This window comes from Tetrao urogallus (genome assembly GCF_951394365.1).
Source record: "Tetrao urogallus genome assembly, chromosome: 3".
NCBI lineage: Eukaryota > Metazoa > Chordata > Aves > Galliformes > Phasianidae > Tetrao > Tetrao urogallus.
In genome coordinates, this window is record NC_136815.1 from 80,082,625 (window position 1) to 80,099,794 (window position 17,170).

General features: G+C 35.7%; 1 protein-coding gene across 1 annotated transcript in view; it reads left to right on the top strand.

The window, feature by feature from the left end:
• EXOC2 (exocyst complex component 2) overlaps positions 1-17,170 on the top strand; it is a gene marked incomplete at both ends in the record, with an annotated part of 118,280 nt that overhangs the window by 34,035 nt on the left and 67,075 nt on the right. The window contains 4 exons of the mRNA XM_079533953.1: positions 3,345-3,490; positions 3,589-3,670; positions 4,125-4,227; positions 7,867-7,985. Coding sequence (XP_079390079.1) covers positions 3,345-3,490; positions 3,589-3,670; positions 4,125-4,227; positions 7,867-7,985 — 450 coding nt within the window. The remainder of the gene's footprint in view (positions 1-3,344; positions 3,491-3,588; positions 3,671-4,124; positions 4,228-7,866; positions 7,986-17,170) is intronic.

Genomic DNA, 17,170 nt, shown 5'->3' on the forward strand with positions numbered 1-17,170 from the left:
GCTCTTGGTACTTTCTTTTCTCTGTATTAGCTGTAAGAGCGCATTGAGACAAGTGGCTTGAATTCAGTGCAGTTTGGTATGTGTTTCAGCAGATCAAAAAGTAACTTTTTTAATTCTGGGACTTCTGCCAAGATAATTTTACTTTGTTTCATTGTGATTTTTTTCACAGAGGAAGGGATGTTTCCCTTAGTGCAGTATCAATAAGCAGAACTGACATGCAGATAGCTGACTCAGTCTGAGTCTGTTTTGTGGAATCAAGAAAGTGACATGGAAGTTCACTGTTTTTGTTCTCTTGTATGAAGAAAGCTGTGACTCTGTGTGTTTTTGTGTGGAGCACAAATAAAGCAGGCTTTTTTTTTTTTTTTTTTGGACAGCTTTAGCTTTTTTCAGTAATGATGTGGACTGAACGTTATTCCAAAAAAAAAAAAAAACCACCAACAAAACCAGCTATATGCACACACAATTGCTATAAAGAAGATAATGTGTGTCTGCATGTGCAAAATATAATATGCAGGCTGAATGTTTTTGTGTGTACGAGATAGGAGAGAGAAAGATTTGCTGGAATTGCTAGTGCTATCTCTAGTTATGTGTTTATGCCATGTCAAGCACTTAGTGCAGATCCTTTGGAGAGCACTTTTCCTTAGACAAAATTACATGACATTACATAACATAAAAAGGCAAAAAAGTGCAGTTCCAAGGTTCACGACTCATTTTTGTATGCACTGTTATGAGATAAACGTATCTATAATATATAACCACTTTTCCACTTGATAGCTGAAATCTATATGCAGATAATGCAGATTGTCTTTTACAAACTGGATCTGTAGAAGAACTTCTGCCAGCCACTTCAGAGTGTTATTAAGTTTGGCTCTGTTGTGAAAAAAAATTGGCTGCTTTTCCTTCTGATACTTTGCAAGTCATGATGGGTGGAAGGCAGGGGGGTAGGAATACAAGGATTTAAAGAGAGTAAATAATATTATGCAAAGTAGTTTAGGATCAAAGCTTTGTTTCTTGTCTGACCATTCAAAAGTGTCCTTAGTTACTACTCTGCAAAGAACAGGCTTTCAAGTGCTGCTGTAATCCTTGAGTTACAGGGTCTGCTTTCAAAAATGACTTCAAATCTTCAATTGAAATTTACATTTAAGATATGCACCTACAATCTATGAAAAGTCAATTGATGTTGAAAGCTTGATTCAAACTCCTAAGACAAAGGATGCTTTCTACACCTCCTAAGCATGCTAAGAGAATGTGCCAAATTATTGGATTGAAATGTCGTAAGTTAGTAGAAGTAGAATCTGCTTCAGTAGGTAGGATTGTAGCTGCTTGCAGTTTCTGCTAGATTGCTAGATATAATTAGTAAATAACTCACAGAACGTATATTCACAAAAGCATACTATGGGCTGCACTTAATTTCACAAAGAATTGCCTCTTAGAGGAGGTCAGTCAAATTCTCTTATGTCTTGTTTTTGACAGGTTCTATGTAAGACAACTGTTGGATAACAAGAGCTTTTTTTTATTAATTTGCACAGAGTATATTGCCTATTTGGAAAGTATAATCAGTCATTCTTTATCCATGAACTTCCTAGTTTACTTTTAGATTATTCATTACTAGTGAACAGATAAATTGTTAATGTAGAAGGGATTTGGGAAGAGCAGAGAAAGGAAGAGATTTTACAATGTTTTTCTAAGTCCTAAAAGAGAAACCTATTCTGAACAAAGTATTGAATTAAAGCATTTGATTTAACATAATTTCATTTTCCAAGTAAAACAGAAAAGAAGTAAAATCATTTCCCTAAATTGAGGATTTGGCTTCATTAATTTTGTACTGATAAATGTGTAGTTTTGAACTAAAGATGGAAATCACTGTGCAGTTGCTGCAGTTGCTAACTGCTTTTGAAAAAGTAATTCGACATTTGATAAGGCATTGAATTAAAGAAATATTGTTCTGTGAATAAAACTTAACTTTGCGAATGCAGTACGTTTCTTCTTGACTGTTACTGGAATGCATGAGAAGCATATGAATTCAAACAAACCGAATGTATTTACTCAACTCAAAAGTTAACATTTTTTTAAAGCATCAAGAGAAAATAAAATCAAACTTTATCAGTGATCTGTGTTTAGATATCCAGTTAGCTGTTTTCATTGTGTATTTCTCCATAATGGGTTAAAGTATTTTATATTAAATGGTATATAGTAGGAATAGCTGTCCTGACAAAACATTTTTTTTACATCAGGGCTTCAAAATTTCAACGAAGTTTAAACATTATTTAGATATAACAATTATTTTACAAAGACTACTTCTAACATGAACAGGCCACCCACAGTGTTGACTGGAGAAAATGGCATGCAAGCCACCCAGTGAGACTGATGTAATTTTTTTCATCTTTGCTTAAATTATAGTCACTAGACCAGATAATGTAGAAACTTTTACACGCAATGATCAAAAAAAGCTAAAACAGTTCCAGTTCTTTTTTTCTTTTATTGGTTAATTAAAAATAAGTCACGAGTTGAAAAATGCAAATAATCGCGTGCGAATATAAATGAAATACTGTTACTCTCTCAGGAAGTATGGAAAAACTCTATTAAAAAATAGAATGCATTATAGTTTCATTATAAAAGGTTCTGAGGATTTCTGTATTGAAGAATATCCACAAATAATGTGGAAATGTAATTGCATGAAATTACTGTCCTAGACTTGATCCTGTATATGATGAAACTTAACGGGGTTTTAATGCACTGTGAAGACTACAATTGTTCACTCTGTTACAGTGACCAACCAGTTAATTTTTCAGTCACACCATTGTCTGTGATTTAATCATCAGTACTTCTAAAAGTGATTCACTAAAATCAAACACTAGTAATCATATTTAAGAATTAATTTGAGAATGCAGAAAGTTTGCAAAATTTGCAGTCCTAACTCTGGAAACTGTGGCATTAATTAACATAATGAAATTATACTTTTCTAATAGAGAAAACTTTCTGTGACTTTTTCCATATCCTGAGACGCATAATTTAGTTGTAAAAATGTAGATCTGGAGCCAAAGCAAACTATAAAATATCTGCAACAAAGTTAAGCATTTGAAATAGGAAAGAGTGATTGTTTTTAATTGCACAGGGGTCTTACCACATTAAAATGCTAAGTGGTTCCCTCTGAAATAGTATTTCATCAGTTGTAAAATGTTAAAACTGTTGAACAGAAGAAACAGTAAAAACTTAGCAATAATTATTCGTTTTCTCTAAAAAGCTTAGATGATGATGCCATTCATTAAAGTGAGGAAAATCTGCATATGATTTAATCCGATCACTTGCTCTAATTTCCCTTAAATTCTTCCTTTTTAAAATAGGAGCCAGTAACACAGCGGATACTTTATTCCAAGAAGTGCTGGGCCGCAAGGATAAAGCTGATTCAACAAGAAATGCACTCAATGTTCTTCAGCGTTTTAAATTTCTTTTCAACCTCCCATTGAATATAGAAAGAAATATCCAGAAGGTATAAACCTTTAAAAATACTCCTCTCTCTGCTGAAATTACTGTTGCCTTTTAACAAATGTAAATGCTTCTTACTTGTTTTTTATTGTTGTTTTTAAGGGTGATTATGATGTGGTTATTAATGACTACGAAAAAGCAAAGTCGCTCTTCGGAAAGACAGAGGTTCAAGTATTCAAAAAATGTAAGATATGCATTGTATTACTTCTGTTTCTTCTCAACATATAAGCTAAAAACCACATAGTAGTTTAAAGAGAGCTGTGATTTGAATCTTTAAAAGTTATGTATATATAGGAACAATTAAACAATATTTCTAGCAGATCTTCTAAGCAAGGTATATTCTTCAAAGTACGAAATCACAGCCAAATTTACTTACTAAGACTGGACTTTTGGGGGGAGAAAAAAGAGTTACAATGACTAAAAATGGGACTGTGAATGGTTCTGATGTACTGTTGGAAAGATTTCAAAGTATGATCTTTTTTCATATATCTGTTGTATATGAAAATGTCAGGTTCATGTTTTAAAATTTTTCCATAATAAATCCAAAAGTGTCTGATGCCCTAGAAAAATAATGTAATTTTCAGTTCATGCTACTGCTGAAGACGTGGATTAGATTTATTTCCTCTCCTCACCCCTAGATTATGCTGAAGTTGAAACTAGAATAGAAGCTTTAAGGGAACTTCTGTTGGATAAACTCCTTGAAACTCCATCAACACTGCATGATCAGAAGCGTTATATAAGGTAATCATTTAGCTTTGTCTTCTTCAGATTTGTGGTGTTAGATGTATATTTTAATGTTTCCTAAGTAGGGTAGTGACTTTTTATGGTTGTTTGAATACCGATTCTAAAGCTGAAAGTAGATTATGTCATGATTTTATGAATATATAATGATATTAGATTGATGCTTGATCGTTCATGGAGTGATTGAGAATGTAATTTTTAAAAATCATGATGGTATGTTTAGATTATTGCTTCTTCTAAATCATCTCATTGTAAGGTGTTTATGAAATGATCACTTACAAGATGCAGATCTCAAAATGGACTGCATATTAACTTGTACTACATTTCAGCTTGGTGTTGAAATTGCATCACTTTGAGTCAGATAATAGAAAGGTTTTAATTCAGACTAGAATTTAAATTTGGTTTTGACTCTTTACTATTCATTCTAAATAATGAATTTCCTTTACATTTCATGAATGTTTACCAGTTCCCTAGTCTTCACTAAAATTCCTATATTTGCTCTCATTCTGATAGGTTATGTCCAAGCCAATGGCAGGAGTACTAACATGAATTGGTTGGACCTTCTCCTAGCAGTAGACGTTAGCCTGCTTTACAATCCTTGGAGACAGAATTTAGAGTGCTCTGAAACATTTGATGACTTTACTTGCAGGCTTTTGAGCCCTGAGTGTTCGTAGGGCTCCCAGTGTGGCTTGATATTCTCAGTGAGTTTTTCACTTATCTTAAAAGATGTAGATCAAATGCAGTGTGCATGTGGCGTTCTTAGAAATCTGACACCCGTGTGAAGTCTTCGATGCTTTTTGTACTCACCCAGCCCAATTTCACAGGCAAGGAGCGCTGGTGTCTTCTGCCCTTTTACGTTATATTAGTTTATGAGGACAGTGACCAGTGTGCAATTAGGTGGAGTCCTTCTCATTCTTCTTGGTGCTGTGTAAATATGCATATTTGTTAGAGTTACGTTTTAAGATGAGTAGCGTTAAACATTTGTGTGTCTTGAAAAAGGCGACTATTTCTATTTCAGACTTGAAAACCTTAAAAATAACTTATTTATCTAAGCCAAGTCTTACAAACTCATCTGCAGATTCTTTAGAAGAATGATTTGTATATGCTTCTGTGCATGTTTTTTGTTTTGTTCTGGTTTTTAAGGTTTTTTTTCAGCCCCTTATCTTGAGATTTATCGAGTCTGTGAGACTATCCCTGTCTACATTAAAGCAAACTTTGTTAATGTAACCAGATGTATTCCAAGTGTAGAACAGTGTAATTCAGGAGAGCAAGAAGTATACAAATCTGAAATAATTTTGTGATAAAAAATTTTAAAAAGCCCGACATAAAAATCCATTAAATTAAATTCACTACTCTAATTATGCTGATGTGATTTTTCTAGTGTAAGTTTCCTGGATGCAGGATGTGAAGAAAGCTTACTTGTGAGCACCTCAGTTAAATGAAGATTTAAAAAATCCTAACTGTAAAATAATTTGCATAGAAACTGTTACTTTTTAGAGGTTTTTTTCCTTCCTTGATGTGTTCCTTTTGTATGTCTCCAATATCTAAGGCAGGGCAAGATGTGAAATACTGTGCTCTTACCAATCCTCAGATATTCAATGTATATATCTATATGTGTATAGACATGTGTACATGAGTGTGTGCACATATGTATGTATACAGACTTCATGATGAAGCTTCAGTCCATATTTTCCTCTTATTTTACAGCATTCTTTACACTGGTAATTTTTCTGTACTTTTCAGAAACTGTTTAACGTATCACTGAACAAGCAAGGAGATGCATTATTTCCAATGCTAGTGGTACTCTTTTTTTTTTTTAACTTTGTATCTAAACAATGACTAAAGTCCCCCTAAATGTTGAGGAAAGACTTGAGCTCATAGTTTATAAATACCACCCTGTCAAAGTGGTTGGTTGTGTAATGTTCCCATCTATCCCACCAGTTGTACTTTGACAGTTTATTTTGTTTGTGAAAGTGCTGCAGACAAGGATGATGAATTTTTGCAATGCAGTCCTAATTAACTTTAGGCATTATTATAGTAACATCACTTCTGTGAAGGAGTTAAACATTCACTGCACTGCTTCAGAGAAGTTAGTGTACTGCATCTTGAGCATCTTGAATTTTTGAATTTGTCCTGTGTCTCCTTAATGCAGAATATAATGGAGCACATCAAATAGTAGAGCAGCTGCTGTTTTTTTGAAAATACTCTTTTGACAGTACATGTAGTCATGAATGCCATACATTAGATTATACTGCTTCTGTGTTCTCTTACGAAAACAGCTGGCTTCTGATACTCATCTCCCCCCAAAGACAGAATGTTTGAGTTTTTTTACTTTCGGTAATTAAGAACCCCTGTCAGACAGCACAGAATGGTTGAGGTTGGGAGACCATCTGGTCGAACCACTGCTCAAGCAGAGGCACCCTCTGGGCTACCCGGAACCATGTCCAGATGGCTTTGAAGTATCTCCAAGGAGGGAAGCTCCATAGCTTCCCTGGGCAACCTGTTCATCCTTTTCATTACTCTATATACATAGAAAATAATACGTGCGGGCAGCTCCAAAAGTGATGACTCCTGGTTTTCGTGTTGGCCTGTGGCTTCAGAAGCAGATGTTGGTGTACAGCAATCCCACCAATATTCTTTTTGTTGCCAAAAGACAGAGGGCAACAGAGAGGCAGCGTGACAGAATGGCATCTGAGATGGAAGTGGGCATGAAAGCATGACGTAAAGGTGTGTCATTAGATTCCTCCGTATGGGAAAAAATGGCACCCATTGACATTCATTGATGTTGCTGAGTATTTCTGGAGAGCAAACAGTGGGTGTGAGCACAGTGAGGCGGTGGGAGATGCATTTCAGCAGTAGTGACAGTGAGTCACCTCCACTGGGACAGATTTTTGAGAGCACAGCATGCAAGCTCTTGTTTATTACTGGTGAAAATGCATAGCTAATTGTGGTGACTGTTGAAAAATTGTTTTGTAGTTGAGAATTTGCTCTTTGTGGCTGTTGTACTTTCCATAGAAATAAACAGGGGAGGCATTACTTTTGGAGCAACCTGTGTATGTGAGTGTGTATGTATATATATGTATACATATAAAATACACTACCACAGTGTGTGTGCATCCTAATGGAAAATAAAAAACCGCAACCAGGAGCTTAGTTTACATTTGCCTGTGCACATCCGTGCTAGGATTAATGAGCCACCAAAAATTAATTCCTTCTGTACTTGCCTGTTCCAACTGAGACATGCAAAGTGGGGAGCAAAACACCATATTTTATATGCTTGAGATGTCATCAGTGGTTTCAAGTGAAACATGAAATACTGATCTGCAGCTTTGACAGATAAAGGTCTTGGTTACCAGAGAACACTTCTAGAGGCACAACAGAAAATACATATTAATCTGATATTCAGTATATATATGCTTTTGTTTATTATTATAAGGGTTTTTTTGCTGAAATTTTGCTTCACTAAATTAGGAAGTAAGAATGCAGAGTTTGCGTTTGCATTGGGTACAAGTTCTTGAATTTTTAAAATTATACATCTGTGTGTATATATGTGTATAAATATATATAAAAATATTTCTGTTTTAATGAGGCCTTTAGTGTGTCAAGGCAGAGCTGTGATTTTTGGACTGGATTTTACAGATATCTTTCTGATCTTCATGCGCCTGGGGACCCTGCTTGGCAGTGCATTGGTGCTCAGCATCAGTGGATTCTACAGCTCATGCACAACTGTAAGGAGAGCTATGTTAAAGAGCAAAAAGGCAAGGATATGTTTTTATTATATATATGTGTTTGACACTTAGGAATTTGGCATTGCCTTTTCTTTGACAAGTTATAGTGTGTGAATGATACTTTTTTTTTGTTCTCTGCTTAATTTTGATAGCTTTTCACAAAGCTGAATTTTTTTTTCTTTATTGTAAAAAGAAAGTATCTGTTGGAATTTTGTTTTTGTTTGATTTAGAACGTGTAAGTTTCTTAAATGGGAAAAGCATTAAATTTCAATCATATATCTCAGGTTTACTGTCCTCTGGAAATACTACTAGAAGGTCACATTAAATCCACCATTTATATTTCTTCTTCGTACAGTATGCTGGTAGTGTATGGTTATGGAGGACACTGAAGTACCATATGTTGAAGTATTATTTCTTGATATTCAGTAAATGGTAACACAGGGTTCTCTTATTCTTTTTTAGCAGTGCAGTTTCCAAACTGATTCTTCTCATTCAGGCACAGACCTGTGAGATTATCTTAAGTATTCAGCTATATGAATACTCAGTTGTATTCTGTCTAGTTTTGCCAGTGTTGTTCCTTGCAGAAATGTACCCTCATAGATGCTTTACAGGTGTGGCAGCAATTGAGCTCCCAGTCATAATCCATCACATCTTTGTATTTTCAAAAGGGAATAGGCAGGAGACTACCTGGTGTTTCTAGTAGTAAAATCTATAACCTGGACTAGAAAGTGAAAATACTGTGTCGTTTCTCAAGAAATCTTAACAAGTTTGCTGATATTCCTGAAATGAGTATGCTCATTGGAATCTGAGTCGGCTTGTAGGTAATTCCCTTGTTTAGTTTTGTTGCTGTGTATCCCAAACCAAGAAAGGTGTTCTCTTCTGAGAAGCACAAGAATTTTACTTAGAGCTGTGGCAGATAAGTGCTGTGAAATTAATTGCTGCAGGATGCTTACACTTTCTTCTTAAGCAGAGATTATGACTTCAGGTATAGGGTTCACAGGGTGCTTAACGTGACAGTGATGTCAGTAAGTTGTACCTTACAGTATGCACATACTTCTTTTCTATAAAACGTTATTGAATGCTATGGGACCAGCTGGAATGCTAGGCTGATTTATTGTACTCTTAGTCAAAATCCAGTATGTTTCCAAAACTTCACCATATCTCCTCCTTCTTGAAAACCTGAGGGACCCAACCCTGCAGTATATATCTGTCAAGGGCAAAACTCTAACAAATGAAAACGGCCACTGTTGATGATTCTAAGTTTTCTTTTTCTCCGTTCAGCTGCAAAACATGATACAGAAATCTCTTAGCTTATTAAAAAGAAAAAATAAGGGGACAAAAATGTTAAATACTTGTGACTTCTTTGTTGTAGTAGTCTACATAATATTGATATGCGTGCTCCAGTAATTAATCAAAAAATGGACCTAAATTCCTTGGCTTGTCTTGAAAATCTTAACCTTTTTGGTGTTTTTCTTGCAACAATTCTGCTTACTTCAGCCTTAATATCAAAGGAACTTCTTATGTTAGCAGCTTTGTTTGGCTCACAGATGGAGGAATTTGCATAACTTGTCTGCCCAGTAAATGCATGTATGAATAGTTAATATTTGCATGAAAAAAATGCTAATATAGTATAGCTTTTATTAAAAAGAGCTAGTACCATTTAAATAGTTTCATCTTTTTCTCTGGTCCTTAGTGATATCGTTTTTTGCACACAGTGTAAAACACTCAAAAATTGATCCTGATTCATGGTATTCCCCATTCAGTATCTATTTGAGCAGAGGAAAGTTGCTAATCTTGGTTTCTTCTTTCCATGGATCTTTAATTTTTACATACATCAGAGGGGAGAAGGCAAAGAGGAAACTTGGAAAAGTTGGTATTAACTGCCAAGTAGAACAGTGCTGACTGTGATCTGAGACATGGAATTTATTTTCATCTACTTTCACTGATGTATAATTTTCTAGAAGGATAAGAGTGTTTTTTCATTCATATGTCAAATTGGTTTCACATGACTTTGAGGACTCAAATCAATTTGAAATCCAAAGTGGGCTTTATGTATTTATAAAACTTATAATATTTATAAAATTTATAATTTATAAAATAATATATAATAATATATAATTTATAAAATTTATAATAATTTATAAAACTTAGAAGTTGTTTTTAAGACGTAACAGTAGTAAATTTTCAGACTAGCCTGCTCCTTAAAATATGCTTCCAGAAAAGGTTTTGTACATCAAGCACTTGAAAGAGGAGGTAGATCATAATGTTGACAGTCTCTTAATAAAATGCATTTGATATTTTTCTAGGTTTCTCTTCTCAACATGGATAATGCACTTTGTTTCTAACAGATGGTGTATGCTAGAATATGTGAATAGTCCCACCTTGAGCGTACCAACAGTTGTGGCTGATATTAGCTGTTTTTATGCAGACTGTGAGCCTGTTGATTCAAGCTGGCTGAATCAAAACTCTTCAGTCGAGTAACAGATTGTATCTATTTATGCATCTGTATGCAGATGTTGTTTTATTTTTCAGCTTTCAGTTGAGTTTGTGCCAGATAATTTTGCTGCTGACTTACTAGTTTTCAAAGCAGACCAGAGCTCTAAGTTGTTACACATGATGAATTTTACTACCTGAAATGGATTTGGAATTAGACAAGAAGCTTTGCTTTTCTTACATGGAGAAGTCTTCTATTAACATTCCTGGACCAGAGTTTAGTGGTGAATTGTGAGACACCAAACATTCTCAAATTTATCTGTGGGTCATGATGCACGTAGGAAGGGATGGGTACCGTCGCAATTATTTCCTAAACAGGCTAAAAAACAAAACTAAATGCATTCTGAAGAGAAGTCAGTCCAAATATACTCATGGATAACAAGCTAACAATGCATTCCATGTTATTTACACACTACCAGGAGGATGATCATTGCGACTTAATATATAGTTTTTTCGTACACAGAAATAGGATCTACTCCTGTCTTCTCTAAGAGATTGTGTCACTGTATCATCTTGTCTGGGCCACTGGTAATGACAGTCAAGACAAAGCTCCAATATTGACAAGAAATAAATTTACTTTTCTATGCCCCATGGGTTCATTATCTTTGTCTGATGACTGCCCCCTTGTTAATGTATTTTCAAGACTGTCCCAAGCAAAGGTAGGGAGTGAGCCAACATACACTGAGACAGTTGAAAGTGCCGACAGAAAACTGCAAATTAAACTTTAAATATATATGTAGATACCAGAATAAAATAAGTAGAAATATACTTACATCTCTAACTGTAAATCTTTGACACTCAGCAGTACTCTCACATGTAAAATAAGAATAGAACAGCCTCTGTGTAAGTCTGCTATTAGAGATTAACTGCATTTTGTAGAAAATGCTTACAGTTGTAGGCATGTGAAGTATCTTAACAGAGTACAATCTCTAATGAAGCTTAACATAAGAAAATGTTGCAAATTTACAGTGCTGTAATGGTCTTGGTGATCATTGTTGGAATTTGTTTCTGGTGTTAGCAGAAGTCCCGTGTGTTTCAAATTCTGTTTTTAGTTAATCAGTTAATCCAGCCTGTTCTAGTGTTACATCCAAAACTGGAATGGTATATAAGGCTTTGCTAAATTTTGGCAGATAATTTGTCAGCATGTCTCTAAGACTATCAACTACCATCAGCAAATTATTCAATCAGATTTTTCCTTTGATTTTAATTGACGATTACTAATTGCAAAATGCACAGCAATCTAATCATTAGCTTATTGGTTGTTTTTATTTCAAAGGTCTAAGTGGGATAAGAATTTTAAGTCAAATGTACAAACAATTTCATAGCTGTGTTAGCATTTTGGAGAAAATTTCCCTTGAGGAATATCTGTGTATGGATATTAATATACTCTTCCCTTTCAGCCTTAAACACCACTGGTTTCATTAGTCCTGAGTTATGTGGACTTCATTAAAACTCAGATATGGCAGTTGTTACTCACACATCTTTGCTTTTATTCTATCTCTTACCCCACGTAACCATAACACACTTTCTCATTTGTGAAATAAATAATGCACACAAAAGATGTCTGTGTTATGAGAAACTGTTGAAATTCAAACCCAGGTGTTGCAAGGAGTGAATATGCATGTATGACAGCAGGGGAAAATTTCTTTTGCTCTGGCATATGAGTAGCCTGGACAAAAAGAGAGAAACCCAACAGCAAAAACTCAGTGGAAACGTTAAGCAGTATGGCAGTGCCCAGGTCACAGAACTCTGATGGTAGTGTCCATACGTAAAGCAGTCTTCTTGAATACTTAAATTCTTTCATAAAAGATGCAGCTATGGACTCATGCAGCTGCCTGGAGCTCTAGCTCTACAGATGTAATGCAGCTTGCAAATACAAAGATTTGTATGTTTTCTATTCAGTGTGCCTGGTTTGCTGATGGGATAGGTACTTGTGTTTTTTTGTTGTTATTGGAACCATTTTTTTTATTATGGCTATGAAGTGATTTCCTGAAGCAGTGACAGAGTCCATTTATAAAACTGATTGCTATCTGCTATTGCTGCCCACTGAAGAAGCATATAAAGCTGGTTTGCTGCTTTTTACTTCATACATAGTTGTTTGTTAGGGAGATGGAGATGAGACTAAAACTTTTCCTAAAAAGGAAAAAGAATACTTTTGATGGCTATGAATATAAAATTTAACGTAGAGAAGCACTGTGCTCACTCAAAACAGAATTTCTAATATGTCTAGCAAGAGGCATGTGGATGACAAACTGAATTGTGCTGGTAGTATTCTGTGCCTTTTATTGGCTAAAGCCTGAGTTGCTTCTTCTGAGCTTTGAACTAAGACTTGGAGAAGCTTGAGGACTTTCAGACCTGGTATCTGGCTACGAAACAGTTTCCTTCAATTAAAAATTTTTATATTTGTAATTTTAAACTTTATTTGGCAATTCCCCTACTTTTGGGGCATTATTTTAGATCTTTAGTATGGTTTATGCTTTTCAGACTTGTTGGAGTACAGGAAACCTGGAGGATATAATAACGTAAAATGACATGAAAATAAATGTAAATAGATGAGGTTTAGTTGAAAATCTGCCTGGGGCACTAGGCAGCTAGCCAAAATGAATCAAGCAATGGGATTCATACTGTGAGCACCAGAAAAAGAATCTATGGAGGTTGGACCATTTCCTGTGTGGCCAGTGGATATTGCTTAGACTTCAATATTGGCTGGACAGGTTCTGTGATCCTGTGAGTTAAAATGGATAGGGACTTTAATTCAGTTATCTTTAAAGTGACTGAAAACATCTTCTAACTGGTCTTTTTGAGATATACGCACCAAAATTATATATAAACTGTCAGTAACCTTAAGAAACTAAACCTGTGCATGGAAACACTAACAAAATGGCAGTGTGATCTGCCCTTCAAGCTGCAAAACATACAGCATTTTGATGTTCCCAGTGTGGAGGTAGTTTTCTTGATACTCAAGAGTGGTAGTTCAGTCACAGCGATGTGTTTTTGTTGTTCTGACTGCTGAAAGAATGCAATCTTTGCAGCACTCAGAGTATTGTACAAGCAAGTGTTTTCTGTGCCAGGTTAATAGCAGTTACATGTAGTGTGAAGAGGGGAGATGGATACTTGCACTGCACTGGTCTGCCTTTGTGCCACACTGAGATTCTATTCGCCACGCAATGAATGATCTATCTTTGTTAGATCAGACAGACCAGCAAGGCTTGTGTCAAAAGGGCCTTTTCAATTTGTTATCCTAGCAGCTGGTTCTCTTCCATTGCCTTTGCTTACTGTACATCTGGAATAAGACTTCTTACAGCTGGGAACCATTTCGTGTCTAAACTACATCCCCTGTCCGTAGCAGAAACACTCTTTTGACAGCAGATGTCAAGCAAACCCTTAATGGGTTATTAATTAAATTTTAAAAATTAATCAGTACAAAATTTGACGCCAGATTTGTTTTTGTCTTTTACCACCTGTATCTGTAACTTCGTTGTTTAGATTTTCGTTGGGAATTGCAGGGGGGCATGGCTCTTTATCCAGTACTTTAAATATTAAGAACCTATCCCACAGATATTAAATACTGTGATTAAAAAGAAGCACATGTAGTTTAAAAGCAAAGCTGAAAAAAAGGGTACCGCTGAAGCTAAAGGAAGCTGTCTATTCGCTGGCCAGAATTTTACCTTGGTGTCTTGAATCTTTTAAATCATTACACAGGAAATGAAGTAGAAGCGAACTGTTTTCAAAGTCACTGAAGATCATAGTGTCCATTGGAGCTAGTGTAGTAAAATGACATCACTTTTGTTTATACACTGAGCTTGAAGTATTTGGCTTCTGCTTCAATGTATTTGGCCTGCGGGACTGACGATAAGTTTTACCCTTGGGTTGTGAAATACTTAGAACACCACTCAAAACAACAGTATACCCAGTTGCCCTTTTTTTGTGGTAAATCAAAAAATGGTTTCATTCTACAGTTGGGATAACAAAGACTAGCCTTAAGATTAAAAAAATAAAGTAAAATTAAAAACTGCTCATTTTTAAATGTGTTCCCAAAATGTTCTTTCCTTAAAGTGAAGCAATTTAATCTTCACACGCTGCTAATAATGCTGGTAAGAAAAGGGTTCTCAAGGAAAAAAAGGAAAAAGAAAATGCAGTCATTCATCTGCTGAGCAGGTTAATTTTTAGGTAATTTCTTCTGCTCGCCTAATTTCTTGCCCAGACAAATTGAAATTCTCTCTGCGGCGTCCTTGAAAGGAATCTTATCCTGGTTGTGTCAGTGCGGGCTCCAGGCACCGCGTGTTTGGTCAACAAGCAACAGTGGGTGGTCAGGCTGCAGCACAGGACAAGGGCCCGCTGTGCGCAGGAAAAAATGTTCAAAGGTGTTTAAGGGTGGTAAGGAAGTCGGCCGCCCTTCTGAGCGTCCGGAGGCTATAGATCAGCCTTCCCTCACCATTGTGGCCTGTGAGAAAATTCACTCCCAGATACATAATGGATGAAAGAATACAGTAACTGTATTCACCTGGTTGCACATCTGTAGAGGCTTTTTCTTTCTTGATCTTGCTCATATGCATGCTGTGTATATACATTTAGTCTGTGTAATGACTGCTGTTTGACTTGCCGTGCAAAATCACGTTGACAAATGACACAGCTCGAGGTTGGCAACTTGTTAACATTTTTGTTTGTCGCAGAGAAAAATGCTTTGTGTAATCCTCTGGTGGTCAGTCAGTATCTTCTGCAAAAAGCCTTTTAAAAACCTTCAGCTGAGTGGTATGGATCCACCGGGTGGCAGCCAGAGGTGGGATTCCCCCAGTGCCTCGAGGAGCCCATTCCTCTCAGGTGGCTGACGGAAGCAGGCAGAGCCGTGGCATGTCAGCTCCATTAGACCTCATTACAATTGGTTTTGTAATTGTTTAGTAACACAGAAGTCAAGCTCCTCTTAAAGATTTCAGTTGTTGAGCATGAAAAAGTCTTATTTGAGGCACATTTCACGCTAGTCATCTTTTACATCGAGGCTGCAGTGCGCTGCATGCCAGGAGTGTGCAGACAGCATGCACAAAAACTGCATGATGCATGTGCATCAACTGCAGATGCGTAGCACCATGTATCAACTGTAGCTCTGATAAATTTGGAAGAAAGTGGAAGTATAATAAAAGCTCAAAACGTGTTGGACTTGGATTTTGTTTTATTTGAGATTCTTAATCTAATGACATCTTACTGCACTAGAGCAGAGAGGTCTGAAAAAAACTGTTCTTTGTATCTCACACAGTATCAGAATTACATGAATTTTATTCTACATACCTTGTGCACAAAAACTTGAAGCCCAGTAAAATTCCTTAAATAGAAAAATTAAGGCAGTGTTAAGGTCCTTAAAATGTATTATTGGATCTCACGATTTTACAGTTGTAAACATAATAAGAATTTCATGATACTTCTGGTTTGTCATGACTGTTTGGTAGGAGAGGAGAATGTAGTACACTTGTTTTTCCTGTGTTTCCTTGGTTAAATATACACTTGTCGTGGGAGTCAGGCAGATATACTCATATAGATGCAAAAAATCAAAATTTCTGTAGCTTCAAAGATGTGGGGTATTTTTATAAAACAAATGTCAGTCAGGAATGTGTATGTGATATCCTAAAAGCTATGAGCACAATAAAGAGTTAATTTCTTAAGACTTGAGATCGTTGCTATCCTATATTCAGGAGCTAAGAACGTAGAAATACCATACAAATCAAAAAAATGAAAAGCAGTATATTAGTATTTGAGTAGTTCATTTAACTTTATAAATATTATTGTCTACAGTCCACACTAATATTAATTCATTGCATTACATTATGCGGCTAAGCTTAAGCTCTTGGCTCCAGACAAGGAATGAGCTGGGTCGGGAGAAAAAGTGTTTGTAAGTCAATTCCCACTTCTTTTTTTAATACAAGATTTATGTGTTAGTGTGTAGTCTTCAAGCGCTATCTTCTGGTCGGGTGAAAGCAAGATCAGCTTTGCTAATGTAGTCCAGATGTTTATTAGTCCTGAGGGTATATGTGCTGTTGTAGTTCCCTGCTGCTATGTTATAGTTGCTTGTAATGCTAGACAACCAATTAAGAAATTAGTTCATGTTAAACTTTCTTTTCCTGGTACGGCTGCAAACTGATGATGTGGTTTTTCTGGTGGAACAAGAGAGTATTCTTTACGTGTTTTCTGTTCCTGGTGAATATGTAGAAACCATTTGGGCAGTGTGGGGTTGGTGTAGCAGCAATACAGGATTTGTAGGTTTTCAGCTCCCTCAGACAAATGGTTTTAATTGAACTAATTCACGTTAAGATGTTTGGGTAAGTGTATCTGTTTTTCTTAATCCTGAGGTCTAATTGGCACTGTCATTTTTAGAGACCATCTGTTTACAAGAAATTCCTCTTATTAACAAGGTGTTTGAAGGGTGAGAGCATAAATCCTATATGAAGACATCAAAGAGGGAAGCTTTGGTATATCTTGCGTTTTTCTAAATGCAGGTTTTGTGAAAACAGGGTTGCTACTTTTTGATTTAGAATATAAAATAGGCATATAAATTTACTTCTTTTTTTACAGTTCTCATTGTCCTTGCAGACACACTGTGTTGTTTGTTTGTTTGTTTTTTCAACCTAATAAAATGTAGATATGTTGAATCTCAGAGTCATGTTTTTATGGAAACCAAAGAACTTAAAGACACTTAAAACTTCTCAAAATTTTCTATATTTTTCTTTTTATTC